A 14,996-nucleotide genomic window follows, 5' to 3' on the forward strand; every position below is an offset into this window, starting at 1 on the left:
CAAATCTACTCATTCATCTAATATTATTAACTTTCCTCAACCTTTAATATTCAGCACAATATAGCCGAGAGAGAGAGGTGAAAGAACGGTCGGACACATTGTGAGAGAGATATTTGGAGTTCATTCACGCGAGAGAATCTGTCCGAGAACAAATCCATGGCAGCTTCATCTTCTCAACAGGTATTGAAATTAAAAAATATAGGTTATTTTATGCCTATAAAGAATCTGTCCGACCGGGGATCTGCCCGGACAAATGTGTCCGGCCGGTAGATTGTTTACCGAAAATGTATCCGGCCGGACACATTTTTCCGAACACTTCACCGGCCGGACAGATACTTTATAGTCATAAACACTTCTATTTTTTCTATTTGTATCTCCAAATTAATTATTTACTATTTTACTGAATTTAATTTAATTATATTGTTTAAGTGTTTCATTATTGAATTAGTATTGGTTGGAGAATTATATTGTTTAATTTTTAGACTCCTGTTTAAGTGTTAATTATATATATATTGTGTAACAGTGTTTGTTAATTAATTCATAATTGTTTAACGAATAATTATATGAGTAGTTAATTAATTAATATTTTTTGAACGAATAATTGCTTGGTATGAATTGTTTTATATATATTGGTTGGTATGAAATTATATATGGAGTTAACAATGTTTATTTTTTCGAGAATTAGTATTGCTTTATGAAATTATATAGATGAGATGTTAGTTTGTGCATTTTGATGTAGATGAGTTTCGAATTAGGCATTTTTGATATAGTATTTGTTTTTTTCTAACTTTTAACTTTGAAATTGTGTATAAAACATGAAAACACGAATAAAAAAGATGTGTCCGGCAGGCTAAGTGGCCGAAAAAATGTGTCCGACCAGAACATTGTTTAGAAAAAATGTTCCTGGCCGGACACATTTTTATGACAACTTCACCGGCCGGACACATTATATATCGGCAGAAAATCGTCTACTTTATCTACTGTTATGTTTATAGTAATTATAACTATTGTACTGAATTTAATTTAATTATATTGTTTAAGTGTTAATTATTGAATTAGTATTGGTTATGAATTAAATTGTTTAAGTGTTGATCGCCTTGTTTAACAGTGTTTGTTAATTAATTCATCGGCCGGACACATGTTTTTGCTGCATATTTTACTGTTTTTTATGCATTTTTCTATTTGTATTATTTTTAAATATTTTACTGAATTTAATATGGTTTTCATTTTGTAAATGAATAGGCGGATGTCCCATATCTTCGTCCCGACACTATTGACCAGACGGAGGTCACTATCAGCACATACTATAGGGATTCGTCTTTTTCGGATCTGATGCGCACTTTAATTGTGGTCGGCAATGAGTGCAATGAAGGGTTGTTGGGAAGATTTAGAGAGTCATGTTTTGGGCATTTTACTGATTAGAGACCCGGCATGAAGAGCAATAGAGCATTGCACCAGATTATATCGAGGCAGATTGTGTCAGAAGACGATGAGATGTGCTTCTTTCTGTGCAGAGCACGAGTCAGATTTTCCCCCACGGACTACGCATTAGTGACTGGGCTCAATTTCGGTCCAACGATGTTCGATGCGACATTACAGCACGACTGCAGTTGCGTGGAGGCATACCGATGATTCTGCGGTGGGTGAACCATGACCATACATGCGCTCATTAAACGCGTGTGCAATTTGGATCGTCGAGTGGATGATGAGGATGGGAGCTTGTACCTTCGTGTTGTCCTCGTGTGTGTGGCTCATACCATTGTTCTTGGGTTGGATACGCGGGTACAGTCGTGGCTTTGGGTGTTGGTGGATGATCTGGATGCATTTGATAGATTCCCCTGGGGCGCGTATTCATATAAGATGTTATGCCATTATACGACAGAGATAGGAACCGGCGACAAGTATCACTTCTACGGTCCTTCGTGGGCTTTATATGTCTGGGCATTGGAGCGCGTCCCGGGCTTCGGACAGATGGTGGCAGCATCTAGTGGTGATCCGACAGCGCACCCTCGATGTTTGAGATGGAATTTCAGGGGTAAGCCCCGGCTTCACGGTTTGCGAGATCTATTTGAGGGACAGGTAATCAGTTATTTCAGATTTAGTGTTTCACCGTTACTGGTTTTACTTATGTTCTAAGATATTATCTATGTTGCTTTCTAGGATGGTGTCCTGGGTCTGGACCCCGATGAGCACGAGATGGCGAGTAACTACTTCATATCAGCGCTGACACCGGGCGAACTCTCGGTGAGCTTCAAATCCCCCGAGAACCCATTAGCTCGGGGTGTCCAATTTCCACAGCACACCAGAGCCCGTGTTGTGGACGAGCGCGGGGACGAGGAGGATGTACGTAGACAACCTCGTATGACTCGCAGTCAGAGTGTTCGGGGCCCTATGAGGGATGCTCGACCCCACGAGCCGGCTCATCATTCAGTAGATCTGGGAAAGCGCCCAGCGTCGTATACTTCTTCATCGTCGAGCGGATCTCGGCCTGTATCCAGTCCCAGCGAGGGTGAGGTGGACCGTAAATGGGTCAAGAAGACGATCCGTCAAGAGATGAAGAAGTTCTTCGGCAAATTCATGGATAAACTGAAGGGCAAGGGCAAAAGGATAGGGGCAAGAGCAAACATTTTCGAGGGTCTGACTCCCCTGATGATTACCAGCGACGGTCTCCTCCAAAGAACAGAGCCGATCCCAGCATTTCAGGGCCCGACGCTTCAGGGCCAAGCGTTTCACGTCCCTGCGACGACGACCCCCGCGATGAGGAACCACGCCATCCAGAGACCCAGCATTATGATCCACGCCCTTCAGATTATGATTCTCACCCAGCAGAGACCCGGGATTACAACGAGCAGTGGCAGGCCATTATACAGGGTCAGAGCGACTACACACCGGCTATGCAGAATTTTGACTGGTCGACCTATGTCTACCCCCATGCCTCTTCCCTATTCCTGCGACCGGAGTATAGGACAGAGCAGCCGATATACTTTGCTGAGCCGCTCACTTCAATTGCACCATATGAGTGGGGACAGTCTAGTTCTGCAGGGCCGGCTCAGACGGAGGAGCCTGAGCCACAGGCAGAGCAGCCACAGGCAGAGTAGCCACAGGCAGAGCAGCCACCGCGTCGCAGCCGGAGGGTGAGACGTTCGTCTAAATTACGGAGATCGCCTTGGGTTAATAGCCCAGAGCCACGTCCAGTGACAGAACACTGCAATGACACTTATGAGAAGTGGGTGGCTAATTGTCGAGCTGGTAAGGGTGGTGAGGTGTATGTCAGGGCCAGTGGTGGTTTGCGGGTGTACGACGACTTCGCGCGGGTGGAGAATGTCAGACAGGAATTCACAACTGGGGTAAATAATCTATTGCTTTTAACTTTGTTAAATTATTTTCTACTAACTTTTTGATTTTAACTTTGTTGCAGGATGTTGACTTGTATTTTTTGACCTTGAGACATAGAATTAGAGATTATGGGGATTTACTTGATGACGTAAATATGAATAACACAGTCATAGTAGATATGGATTGGTTTGTAAGTAAAGTTTCATTATTTATATGTTTTCATTGGTGCGGATATAAATTATTAATTACTTATTTGATATGTAGATATACCTCAAGAAAGAGTGGGAAGCTTTATTGGTGAAGTGGGCAGGAAGTGAGTTTTCTCCCAGGGAGTGGCATGTATTGACGCATACAGGAATAGCTGATGGTTGGGAGCCTGAGATAGACTGGATCTCCGCTGTACGTGGCAAAGCACTTCCGGGCCATGCACTTGCTCCTGGTCAAACCGGATGGATGAATGCCTCACAGGTAATGATTAAAGATATATTAAACAATTATTTGTCATTAATCATTTGTGATTTATCAGAGTTTCAAATCAATTCATTGTGGTTTGTCATAGGTTCTCATGCCAGTCATAGTTGGCCACCATTTTCTCCTATGTCGGATTCGGTTGGGCGAAGCCGTTTGTGAGGTGTATGACCCAGTATTCCACAATCTTAGTGTTCAACACTAAAGTGCTCGAGTTGGTGACCTACTACCTATTCTGAGATTGTTGTCGCGTGTCCTACAGTTGTCGAAGTGGCTAGACGACACATCCATTTATTCGACAGTGGCAAAGGAGAAGTGGCCACTTATGACGGCGGAGTTTGCTCCACCGGAGGTTCAGTTTCAGCAGCAGGACGCTGTCAGCTGCGGGCCTTTCATCTGCATGCATGCTGAACGACTGATATCTGGCTCTCCATCCATTGAGTGGGGTAATAGAAACGTGAGGGCATATAGGAGCAAGATTGCTAGATCTATATTTGGATTGTGTGAAACTGCGAAGGCCCGATTCACTAGACTTGGTTTTACATAGTGTTGTATATTGTTATATTCATGTGTGGTTTATTTGGTTATTCAACGAACTTTATTTCCAGTTAATCATTTCAGCTTATCGAAGAATAAGTAAATTCAATCAATATCATTAACTGTTACAACACACAAATACAAACCACTACTCCCTGGGCTCAGTCGCCCTGCCAGCGTACGTTCTCTTGTTGTGTCCTTCTTCATGGCAGATGCTGCACTTCTTTGGTTTACGACGCCTGATACTAGAAGACTCATCTGCTTGTATGTTGCTGCCTTCACCACCACCTCGATGTCTACCTTCTTTTGGGCGCCCCAATTGACCTTTACAATCAGAGGTAATACAACACTCTCAGCGATGTACTCAGGAACCAACCACTGGTGTCTCGACGGGAGATTATTAACTTCGCCATAGTAAGTATCGATAAGAAATTCATTCGTGTAGTAAGAGTCTACATACTCCGCGATCGTATCACCTGCCTCACTATAAAAACAAACTCCGACAATAATCGATATAACGAACATTAGAACATATTTACATTTCAATGAACCCGCCTTAGAAATAATGCTCGTACCTTATTGCAGCGATTGAATGAGAACAGGGCAGTTGGTGTAGCTGAAATGCTCGACATTCACATTTTTTCTTCTCCAGATCCACCTTAAAGCTTCTGTCAGCAGTTTGCACCTTATACTTCCGGCCACTCAACCTTTGTGCAGTGTATCGACGACTTTTTTGGACTTCAATAGCTACCCTTTTACCGGCCTCAGCAGACAAGACTTCCTCGTTTTGTTGTGCAGCCCTTAGTCGCTCGCTGAACCATTTCTCAATAACAAGTCTGATTGCCTTTAACATTGAGCAGATAGGAAGTCTTCTTGCCCACAACAATCTGGCATTAAAAGCTTCAGCAGCATTTGATGTCATAAAACTGTAGCGTCACACAGGCATAGGACACATCGAACGAGCCCACTTTTCCGGCCCAATCCCCATTAGTTTATCGTACGCGGCTCTCTTCATAACCTTTAGGGCGTTCATAGCCCTAGTGAAGTCAGATTTCTCGTACGCAAATGCATCTTGTCGATACACCTCTACCACTGCCTTACCGTAATGCTTAGGGTTATTTTGTAAATGGTAGTAGCATAGGCCGTGGGTGGCATTTGGTAACTCATTCCTGATAGCATTGGCAATGGAGATATGTTGATCAGAGACAATCAAAAGTGGATTGGCTTGGCCATAAACACGTCGAATGTGCAACATGAAATACATCCACGATTCATCATTCTCTTTCGGGCCAACACCATACGTGAGTGAGAATAAACTCTCGTTGTCGTCCTTCGTCACTGCAACAAACAAAATACCCCTATTATTGCCCTTCAAGTGTGTGCCGTCGACGACAATCACTGGTGATTTATGCTTAATTGTTCTAATTTTAGGGGTTTGCATGTGCATATTTTAAGTTAAATCTTCTGGAAATTGATGCATTTTATGGTCTATTTTATGCTTTGCAGGAGATTTAGGTTTTCGAGATGAAGAGTGCAAATTTTGGAGAGTTTGGGCTCTGGCATGTAAGAGAAGCAAAGCCCCGCTTGCCAGAGCAACGAAATGGGAAGCCAGAGAAATGCCCAGAGCAAGGAAGCGTCAGAGGAATCGAAGCGAGCAAGGAAGCGCCAGAGGAATCGAAGCGAGCAAGGAAGCGCCAGAGGAATCGAAGCGAGGGAGGAAGCGCCAGAGGAATCGAAGCGAGCGCGGAAGCGCCAGAGAAATCACTTCGCTGCTGGAATCATAAGTGCAGAGGAATCAAACGCCAGAGAAATCACCATTTCTCTAGAGTCAGCGAAATCAAGAAGCCAGTGTAGCCAAGTAATCACCAGAGGAGTCAAGAGTCAGAGCAGAGGGGATAGAAGTCCATTACAGCGGAATCAAGAAGCCAGAGAAATCACCGTTCCTCTGGCAATAGCCAGACAAATCACCATTCCGCTGGCGAAAGCCAGAGCAAAAGCCATTCCGCTGGCGAGAGCCACGATTTCCGCTAGGGTGGAGATGACTTGTGGAGCGCGTCACAGCTGGACTTACCTTCTTTTGCATGATTCTATTGCCTTTAGAGTTCGGTTTTGCATGGCAACTTTTATGGTGATCCAGAAGGATTTGAAGTCTATAAATAGGGCCATACTTTTCATTGTAATCATCAATCCCTTGCCCTAGTTTTAGACGCCATCTTAGAGATCTGTTGGCATCCGAAGCTTAGGAATTTAATTGCTTTCATAGTTTCGAGTTTTTATTGTTCTAAGTTAGATTTCAATTTAGTTTTTAGTTTACACTACGCCAGATTCGCTCATAGATAACGGATTTTATCCGTTATCTATGTGCGAAAACATCCGTAATATATAATGGTGTAATGTATGTGGATTTCATACATAACGGAGATTTAAGTGTTATCTATTCTATTATACATAACGGATTATATCCGTTATCTATAGTATTATATCCGTTATCTATTCTATTATAGATAACGATTGTTTATATATACGTAACGGATTATATCCGTTATCTATAGTATTATACATAACGTTTCAAACCGTCATGAAAGTTTAATATTCACTGTTATGTACACACCTATACATAACGGTTTTTTGATATTAATAACGTTTGGTAATCCGTTATGTATAACGTTTTTTACCGTAATTAGATTTTTATTTCTCCGTTATCTATTAATTTATACATAACAGTATAAATGATAAAACCAACAATAATAATATTATATATCATCCAAAATATTTAATTTTATATTATTATCATAAAAAAGAATTCATACAAGATTTGAATATAGTCAAAATTCAACAACTGCTCTATCTATACTATTATGCCTTACAAAAATACTAAACATATTAAATATGCAACTAGCTAGCCATATGATACAACTTTTCTTGTGAATTCACAAGCCTCTTCAGCTCAACGTACGACTCATTTAATCCACCATAAACCTGCCACAAAATCATACAAAGAGCCAACCAAGAATCACAATATAGAGCATCATGATAAACACTTAAAAAGCATATCAAAGTGATTGGTAAAATGGACAAAACCTATCAAGTTACTAAGCACTAAAAACTTCTCCATTTCACAGTTTTTAGGAAATATTACTAAGCACTAAAAGTACCCAAAATTGATGCAAGAACAAGCATATGATTTTTGGTCCAAGGTAAAAAAAATACCAAGAGAGCAACAGTACACTCAAAGAGGGAAAGAGTGTACTGATTTCAGAAGAACGCAGAGGAAAGAGTGTATGAACTTGGTGAGAAGGCTGAAGCTGCTGACGCCGCTGCTCGAAGAGATTAGGGAGCTTCATACCTCTGTTTCAGCAGACGCATTCAATCACTTGGTTGATTTGAACAAGGCCTTGTTGGCTTCAAAGAAGCTGCTCAAGACCTGCAACTCCGGCAGCAAGATTTTTCTTGTTAGGCCCCTCCATCTCTTCTCTTTTCTCTAGCTTACTCTCTCTCTCTCTTCTCTGATTGCTCTGTGTTTACTTGTTTTCAAGGTCCTGGAGAGCGACGCTGTGATGAGCAGATTTCATCAAGTCTACGACAAGATTAACCAGGCGCTCAACGCCATACCTTATGAGAAGCTTGACATCTCAGAAGAGGTTAAAGAGCAGGTACTTCCGCTCCTCTGCAATGAATCTTTCTTGTCACTTTAACTCAAGAAGAAAACACTTGCATATCTAGTAATGTGATCTATATGTATGGTTTTGTTTCAATCTGTGCTTATATACCGACGTCCTCAGGTCGAGCTAATGCATATGCAACTTAAGCGAGCTAAAAGGAGGACAGAAACACAGGATATGGAGCTGGCAATGGACATGATGGTCGTTTTCACTAGAAACGACGAGCGAAATGCAGATGATGCTATAATAGAAAAACTAGCAAAGAAGCTGGAGCTGCATACCGCCGCAGAGCTCAAAGCAGAGAGTGTGGCCGTGAGGAAGCTCGTGAAGGCGAAGGGAAAGAATGCCACTCAGCAAGTTGTGGATCTTCTGGCAAAATTCAAGCAAATTTCTGGAGTTGATGAAAATAGTGTTCTTGATGAGCCTGCATTAGTTAGATGCCTAGAAAAGAGCAAATCTTTGTTAATACCAGTATGTATGTTAATACCAGAAAAGAGCAAATCTTTGTTAATACCAGTCTGAAATCAGTATACTTCCCCACTTTCTCTATCGTCTCCACCATTTCTCCCACTACCTCAAGCATGTATTTTTTTAACACTACAAGCATGTATTTTCTGAAATTTCCTATGAAATTTGCTAACATCCTTGCACTTTTTAAAGAATTAAGGTTAGAAAGGTAATTCATTCGATGCACATGAGGGAATCTGCTCAAATTTTTAACAAATGTAGACTTTCAAGTGCATATGTGGCAAAATGTTAAGAAGAAAAGTTCATATAGTAATGATGGGGTTTTGTAATTAGGTTTTGTAATTACCCCTAAACTACAGAAACTGAGCTGGCATGTGGCAGATTCAGTCACATTGAAACAATTAAAAGAAATTCTTCACCTGGCAAAATCCAGGCGCCATCCGTCAAACCCAATATCATTTTGGAGCCAGTTTAGCCACTCTTTTATGTCTCTCTGTACAAAATCCTGTGAATGATCAATATTTGGTGCCGCATGAAAAATATCACCTGTTTTACCAGAAGCAAAATGTAGTGAACATTGATGAAGCTACTGATTATCATCTCAGATTAATCAATCTTTGTTAGATAGTAGGAAAACCACTAGCAATGACAGTAGAACATGGAGTCATCCCAATGCACATCACCAATGCTATAATCCTTTTCCTATTTTTGACAGTGAGAAAAATCACAAAGTTAGAAATAAATAGGAATTTTCTATCAAATCCTACACAACAAATTGAACCCACTAAGCATAGATGTGGATAAATGTGCAATCTAGCACCCATATTAGAATAAAATAAAAGGAATTCAGGGCAAAATGAATTTAGCAAGTTAAACCTCAAAGTCTTTAACAAAAGCCCTCATGTTTTAGCTACGAATTATCAGAGACTAATTCTCATAGTAGTTTATAATATGATAGTAAATTTTGTGAAAGGCATTAAGGCAATGGAAAAATCTGTCACATTTGGTTATACATCTCATTTTTTATCTGCGAGAAATCTTTATTCCATATGTAATGAGATAAGAAGTTATCAATTCAGAGATTCAGAGCAATACTTCGCATATAGCAGTTCAGAGATTATCATCAACAGGAATCACGCCAATCACTGCCCAGAAACATAAACTAACAGAAGTTGTCGACTTGTATCTAGATCCCAATCAATAAAACATAAATTTCAATTAAAAAAATCTTAACTCCCTACATCTGCAACCTTCAATCGTAGATCTCAATCTCAAACCTCAATTAATCATAAACTTAAACTCCACCCAAAAAATCAAATAAAAATGACTACGAATGACCAAAACTCGCTCAGGCAACTCAGAAATAAAATAATACAATACTAAAATCCCATATACAAAAAACTAGTGCAATTGCAGAAGGGTATAGTTATACCTTTCTGCTGTTCAAGAGACCTCGACTTGAGCTCAATGATGCAAATACATTCAGTTAAAGTCTCAATGATGAGAAGTGGTAAGGTATTAACAACATCCAAATAGTTCACTTTTGTATACTAGTGCACGTCAAGACCTCTTTTGAGCTCTTCAAGAGACCTTTACCAAAACTTTGCCTGCCAAATGTTATGAAGAAGGATACTTGAGTTCAACCAAGCAATAACAATAACCAGAAAATTATGATGACAACGTGACTGTCCAAATAATCTTCATCTCACCTTTCTTTCTCAAGTTTTGATTTCAACCTCATCCAAACTAGATTTGATCTCCGAATAAACATTGTAATCAGAATACTCCTGGTATCAGTAACAGTATGAAGAAATGAAAGTGATTGTGTATGAGAATGAGTTTCATTCTTTCAATTGACGGATAATCCAATAACAGCGAGATAATTCAAAAACTTGAGCAAAATAGCTTCAGAAAATTAAATAATTTGAGCAAAATAGCTTCAGATAATTTAAAAAATTCGAGCAAAAGCCCTGATCTAAATCATATTGTTACCAATAAAGTTCAAAAATTAGGGATTTGGAATGAGATTTGCGCAAGGGATGAATAAATTAGGGATTCTACCTTGGTGGTGGCTATTGTAGAAGGCGGCGACGACAGCGGTGGCAGGTAGCTGCTAGGGTTAACAGACGGAGAGAGAGACGGGTGAGGTAGGTGGCAGACGGAGAAGTAAAAAGCCCGATATGCTGCTGCTTCTGCGAGAATAGCAGCGTCGGCGGAGGAGAAGGGTTGTCTGCTCGTGCTCGGAGGAGGGGAGAAGGGTGCTCCGCCGCCCGATCTGCTGCTGCGAGAATAGCGGCGTCGGCGGAGGAGAGCGGTGTCCGAGGCGACGCGACGCGGGGTGGGTGGGGGCGGTCACTGACTCACTGGCACCGGCGTCCGGTTGCTCGTGCAGCGTCATCCGACGCAGCGTCACCGGGGGAGATTGGGGGGAAGCGGCGGGTGTGTTAGGAGTGTTGGTGCAGAAGCTTGAAAATCAGATTTTGACTTAGGTGGTACGAGCAGGTGGCGCTGCTCGCGGTGGCTAGGGTTAGCAGACAAGAAGGGCGGCGCGACGTGGCAGGCGGTGCAGTAGCGGCGCCTAGGGATAGCAGATGACAGGGGTGGCGAAATTAGGGCTTCCTTCCCTTTCCTGTTTCAGTTGATTTCTTTGATTGAGAGAGGAGAATCGAGAGAGAGGGTCCGAGAAAGTAGATGCGACGCCAGAATCGGAAGCAACAACTGCTCGTCGGCGGCGGCATCACCCGCTGCAGTGAGGATTCCGATTTGGAACTTCGGCGACCGCGGCGGCGGAGCCCTAGCTGCTCCGCTCAGCTTGAAAGAGAAGGGGGAGAGAATTTATGAGTTTCAGATAATATAATTTAAAATTTTTTTTTTTTTTTTACACATAACAGTTTTTAAAGAATGATACATAACGGTTTAATAAACCGTTTTAAAATATGCTCATAGATAACGATCGGCTTAACGGTTTTGTAGTACCGTTATGTATGCAATTAATAGATAACGCAAAAACATAACGGTTTAACATAAACCGTTATCTATTTCCATGGACAACAGTACATAGATAACGGTTTTTTGTCAAAACCGTTATCTTTTCAAAAAATGCGCTCATACATAACGGTTTTTGAAAAAAACCGTTATGTATGAAGTGTTATGTATGTGCATTTTTGTAGTAGTGTTAGTTTCTTGGATTGTGATTGAGTGACACAATTACACGTTCAAGACGTTTACGGTATTTCGTATTTCAATTCAAGTTATTTTCGTTTAATCATGTTTACGTTTTTCGTTCATGTTTATGCTTCCTTTTTAATTATGCACTTTAGTTTATGCCTAGATTAGAAGTCTTTAAATTTGCAAGTATTTAATTTCTTAAGTAGGTTTAATTTAAGTTCTTTAAAATCTTGCCTAGGGTTTAATAGTTCAATTCGCCTAGTTTAATTTTAAGTTCGGTTTTTACTTAAGTTTTTAATTCTAAGTTTTAGTTTAATAATCAATCCCTTTACTGCTTTCTTTACTATTTTTTCCTACGATACTACTAAAAGCCCTTTAAGACTTTCCTTGAGAGATGACACTGGGTCAACTTACCATCACTAGAATGTCCTTGTTCTATTGCAAGTCAAACTAGAGGTGTTCTAGGTTGAGTCAAATTTTGGCGCCGTTGCCGGGGAAAGTTTTAGGCGTTTTAGTTGTGTCGTTTTTCTAGCTTTATTTAAAATTCCATTTTTCTCGTTTTTACTTTTCTTTTCCTCCCACCCGGTGCATTTAATCCGTGTGTTAAGTGTTGTGTATGCAGGGACGCCGTAGTCTGAAAAGAAAACTTACTTCCCCGCTGGATATCACTCGCACACATACCAGAGCAGACGTGTTATACTCTGACTGATTCTGAGGTGCATTCTGAAGCCAGCTCTGACCATACAGAGCAGACAACAGACACGACAGAACAAGCTAAGGAGGAAGAGGCCAGCTCCGCCAATTTCAACCCTGAGCAGAATTTAAACGAAGAAAAGAAGGAGATGGCCCAAAACATGGAGTACATGGGAGACTTTACCAGGCCAGTGATTGGAGATACCAACACGTCGGCAATCGTGCTCCCCACTGCTGTGAGAAACTACAATCTCAAACCCAATGACTCAAGTTTACTGCCGGTGTTTCATGGGATGCCAAGCGAGGACGCTCTGCAATTCATTCGGGATTTTTGCACCCAAGTGCAAACGATTCCTCTGCTTACTCTCACAGAGGATCAACTCAAGCTCAAGTGCTTCCCCTATGCACTTAAGGACCGGGCGACGACATGGATGTTATCTCTGCCGCCCAACTCTATCACTACATGGGGAGATGCTTGTGAAAAATTTGTGCTGAAATACTACCCAAGCCACAAAACGCAGGAACTGAGAACGAGGATAATGGAGTTCACACAAGGAGCGGACGAGCCATTGCATGAAGCATGGGAGAGATATGAAGAACTCATCCGTCAATGCCCTCAACATCAGTTCACCAATGTTATGTTGATGCAGTTCTTCTACGATGGGTTAGTGCAAACTGCCCAATTTATGGTGGATAGCACGGCAGGAGGTAACATAGCTCGGAAGACGGCAACAGAGCTAAAAGAGATTTTCAAGACTTTGGCCGAGAGCTCCCAACAAAAGTCAGTCCGTGGACGGAGAGTGGAGGCTAGTGCCGTGACAAACCAGTTTGAGCTGCAGAAGCAAGTAGCTGATCTTGTGAGACAAGTGCAGCATCTTACGATGGACAAGAAGGAAAATTCAGCTCTGCCGATGACAACGCCGCCGATGCCAGCTCAGCCAAATCCTGCTCTGTCAATGTCAGCCCCGCCGAATCCAGCCATGCAGTACGTAGAGTCGTGTGGTATTTGTGGAGATTTCAGCCATGGGGCCAATGAATGCCATAGAATGGAAGAGTTTACTCCGGAAGGACAAGCTGAGGTCTATGCAGCACAAGGATTTCAAGGCTACAATCAAGGGCAGAGCAGACCGTACTTCAAAAATTTTAATCAAGGACAACAAAACGTGAATGGTGGATGGAGAGGTCAGCCGAGCTCTGGATGGGTAAATCAAAACTCTGGAGGGAGTCAATTCCGCCAACCATCCCATATGGGATATCAACAGCAGCAACAATACTTCCCACCGCAGCCGAGCGTTCCACAACAATACCCACAGCAGTATCAATCGTCCCCAATGCAGCAAGGGAACTTTCAACCTCAACAATTACAGAACGCGCAGCAGTTTCAAAAGCAAATTCCACAGCAGAGGCCATCATTGGAGGAGACTATGCAGTCCTTCATGGAGATCAGCAAGCAGAACACGGAGATGACTAAGCAAAATTTTGAGTCTCAATCCGCCACAATAAAAAGACTTGAGATTACCGTGGGGCAATTTTCGGGCACTTTGAACCAAATTCAACAGCAGCAGCAGCCCGGGAAATTTCATGGCCAACCCCTGCAAACTCACCAGGCTCAAGTTGTCACTGTTCTTCGCAGCGACAAAATGGTGGACAACAACGTGAAGGATCCGGAGCATACCAGAAATTTAGAGCTGCCGAAGTCACCTCTGGCGAAGCCAGCTCTGCCGATTCCAGAGATGCCGAAGTCACCTCTGGCGAATCCAGCTATGCCGATTCCAGAGATGCCGAAGTCACCTCTGGCGAAGCCAGCTCTGCCGAGTCCAGAGATGCCAAAGTCACCTCTGGCGAAGTCAGCTCTGCAGAATTCCGCCGCACAAGGTTCAGTTCTGCCAAGTTCCACTCTGACGAGCCCTTATGAAGAAGAAGGACCAGAGCAGAAGAAAAAGGAAGGAGCGAAGGAAGATCAGCCAAAAGACGGAGTGATGGAAGAAGGAAAAGAGGCCAAACTACACAAATCCACTACACCTTATCGGCCACCAATTCCTTTTCCGGGCAGATTGTGAAATGAAAAGATGGATAAACAGTTCGCCGACTTCTACAACATGCTTGCCAAGGTGAACGTGAATCTGGCCCTCCTTGATGTGATCAGAAAAGTCCCGGTGTATGTGAAGTTTTTCAAGGAGTTAGTCTCCAACAAGCGGAAGTTCGAGGACAATGAGAAGGTTTTGGTCTCAGAAATTGCGAACTCGATCATACAGCAGCCTCTGCCACCAAAGCAACGCGACCCAGGTAGCTTCGTGATTAAAATTGCTTTAGGAAATGGTAAGGATGCTACGGAAATGTTAGATTTGGGTGCTGGAATTAACCTTATGCCTTACTCTATTTTTAAACAATTAGAGTTAGGTGATTTGAAATCCACTCGCATGTGTCTACAACTCGCCGATAGGTCCGTTAGATACCCCCGTGGGATCGTAGAGGATGTTTTGGTGAATGTTGGGGGCTTGATTATTCTCGTAGATTTTGTGGTTCTCGAGATTGGAGAGGTGCATGAAAACGGTGTCGAGCACACACTACTGTTAGGAAGACCGTTTATGGCAACCACTAACACCTTAATTGATGTTAAGGATGGAAATATTAAAATGAGCGTGTTAGGGGAGTCAGTGTCTT

At 42.2% G+C, this 14,996-nt stretch overlaps 3 protein-coding genes and 1 non-coding gene across 4 annotated transcripts; 2 read left to right on the forward strand and 2 right to left on the reverse strand.

The window, feature by feature from the left end:
* Nucleotides 1-4,183: 4,183 nt before the first annotated feature.
* Nucleotides 4,184-5,445, reverse strand: LOC130996637 (uncharacterized). Its single transcript, XM_057921932.1, has 2 exons — nucleotides 4,917-5,445; nucleotides 4,184-4,825 (listed from the first exon to the last, which is right to left on the reverse strand). The coding sequence occupies exons 1-2, from the start codon at nucleotides 5,261-5,263 to the stop codon at nucleotides 4,447-4,449; spliced, it is 726 nt and encodes a 241-aa protein (XP_057777915.1). The 5' UTR covers nucleotides 5,264-5,445; the 3' UTR covers nucleotides 4,184-4,446.
* Nucleotides 5,446-7,590: 2,145 nt separating this feature from the next.
* Nucleotides 7,591-8,525, forward strand: LOC130998437 (U-box domain-containing protein 15-like). The gene is made up of 3 exons (XM_057923852.1): nucleotides 7,591-7,793; nucleotides 7,878-7,994; nucleotides 8,124-8,525. Exons 1-3 carry the CDS (start codon nucleotides 7,623-7,625, stop codon nucleotides 8,523-8,525), a joined length of 690 nt encoding a protein of 229 aa, XP_057779835.1. The 5' UTR covers nucleotides 7,591-7,622.
* A 4,329-nt stretch (nucleotides 8,526-12,854) lies between these two features.
* On the reverse strand, nucleotides 12,855-12,960 carry LOC131002055 (small nucleolar RNA R71). The gene has a single exon (XR_009094136.1). It is a non-coding gene; the product is annotated as a small nucleolar RNA R71 (small nucleolar RNA).
* A 619-nt stretch (nucleotides 12,961-13,579) lies between these two features.
* On the forward strand, nucleotides 13,580-14,392 carry LOC130998438 (uncharacterized). The gene has a single exon (XM_057923853.1). It carries the CDS (start codon nucleotides 13,580-13,582, stop codon nucleotides 14,390-14,392), a length of 813 nt encoding a protein of 270 aa, XP_057779836.1.
* Nucleotides 14,393-14,996: the final 604 nt, after the last annotated feature.

Source organism: Salvia miltiorrhiza, chromosome 8, assembly GCF_028751815.1.
Source record: "Salvia miltiorrhiza cultivar Shanhuang (shh) chromosome 8, IMPLAD_Smil_shh, whole genome shotgun sequence".
In the NCBI taxonomy this organism is placed as follows: Eukaryota; Viridiplantae; Streptophyta; class Magnoliopsida; order Lamiales; family Lamiaceae; genus Salvia; species Salvia miltiorrhiza.

Coding starts and splice junctions, on each gene's coding strand:
- LOC130996637 (XM_057921932.1), bottom strand. CDS start 5,263: ATGACATCAAATGCTGCTGAAGCTTTTAATGCCAGATTGTTGTGGGCA. Junction 4,826..4,916: donor CATTCAATCGCTGCAATAAG/GTACGAGCATTA, acceptor TTGTTTTTATAG/TGAGGCAGGTGATACGATCG.
- LOC130998437 (XM_057923852.1), top strand. CDS start 7,623: ATGAACTTGGTGAGAAGGCTGAAGCTGCTGACGCCGCTGCTCGAAGAG. Junction 7,794..7,877: donor CCGGCAGCAAGATTTTTCTT/GTTAGGCCCCTC, acceptor CTTGTTTTCAAG/GTCCTGGAGAGCGACGCTGT. Junction 7,995..8,123: donor CAGAAGAGGTTAAAGAGCAG/GTACTTCCGCTC, acceptor CGACGTCCTCAG/GTCGAGCTAATGCATATGCA.
- LOC130998438 (XM_057923853.1), top strand. CDS start 13,580: ATGGGATATCAACAGCAGCAACAATACTTCCCACCGCAGCCGAGCGTT.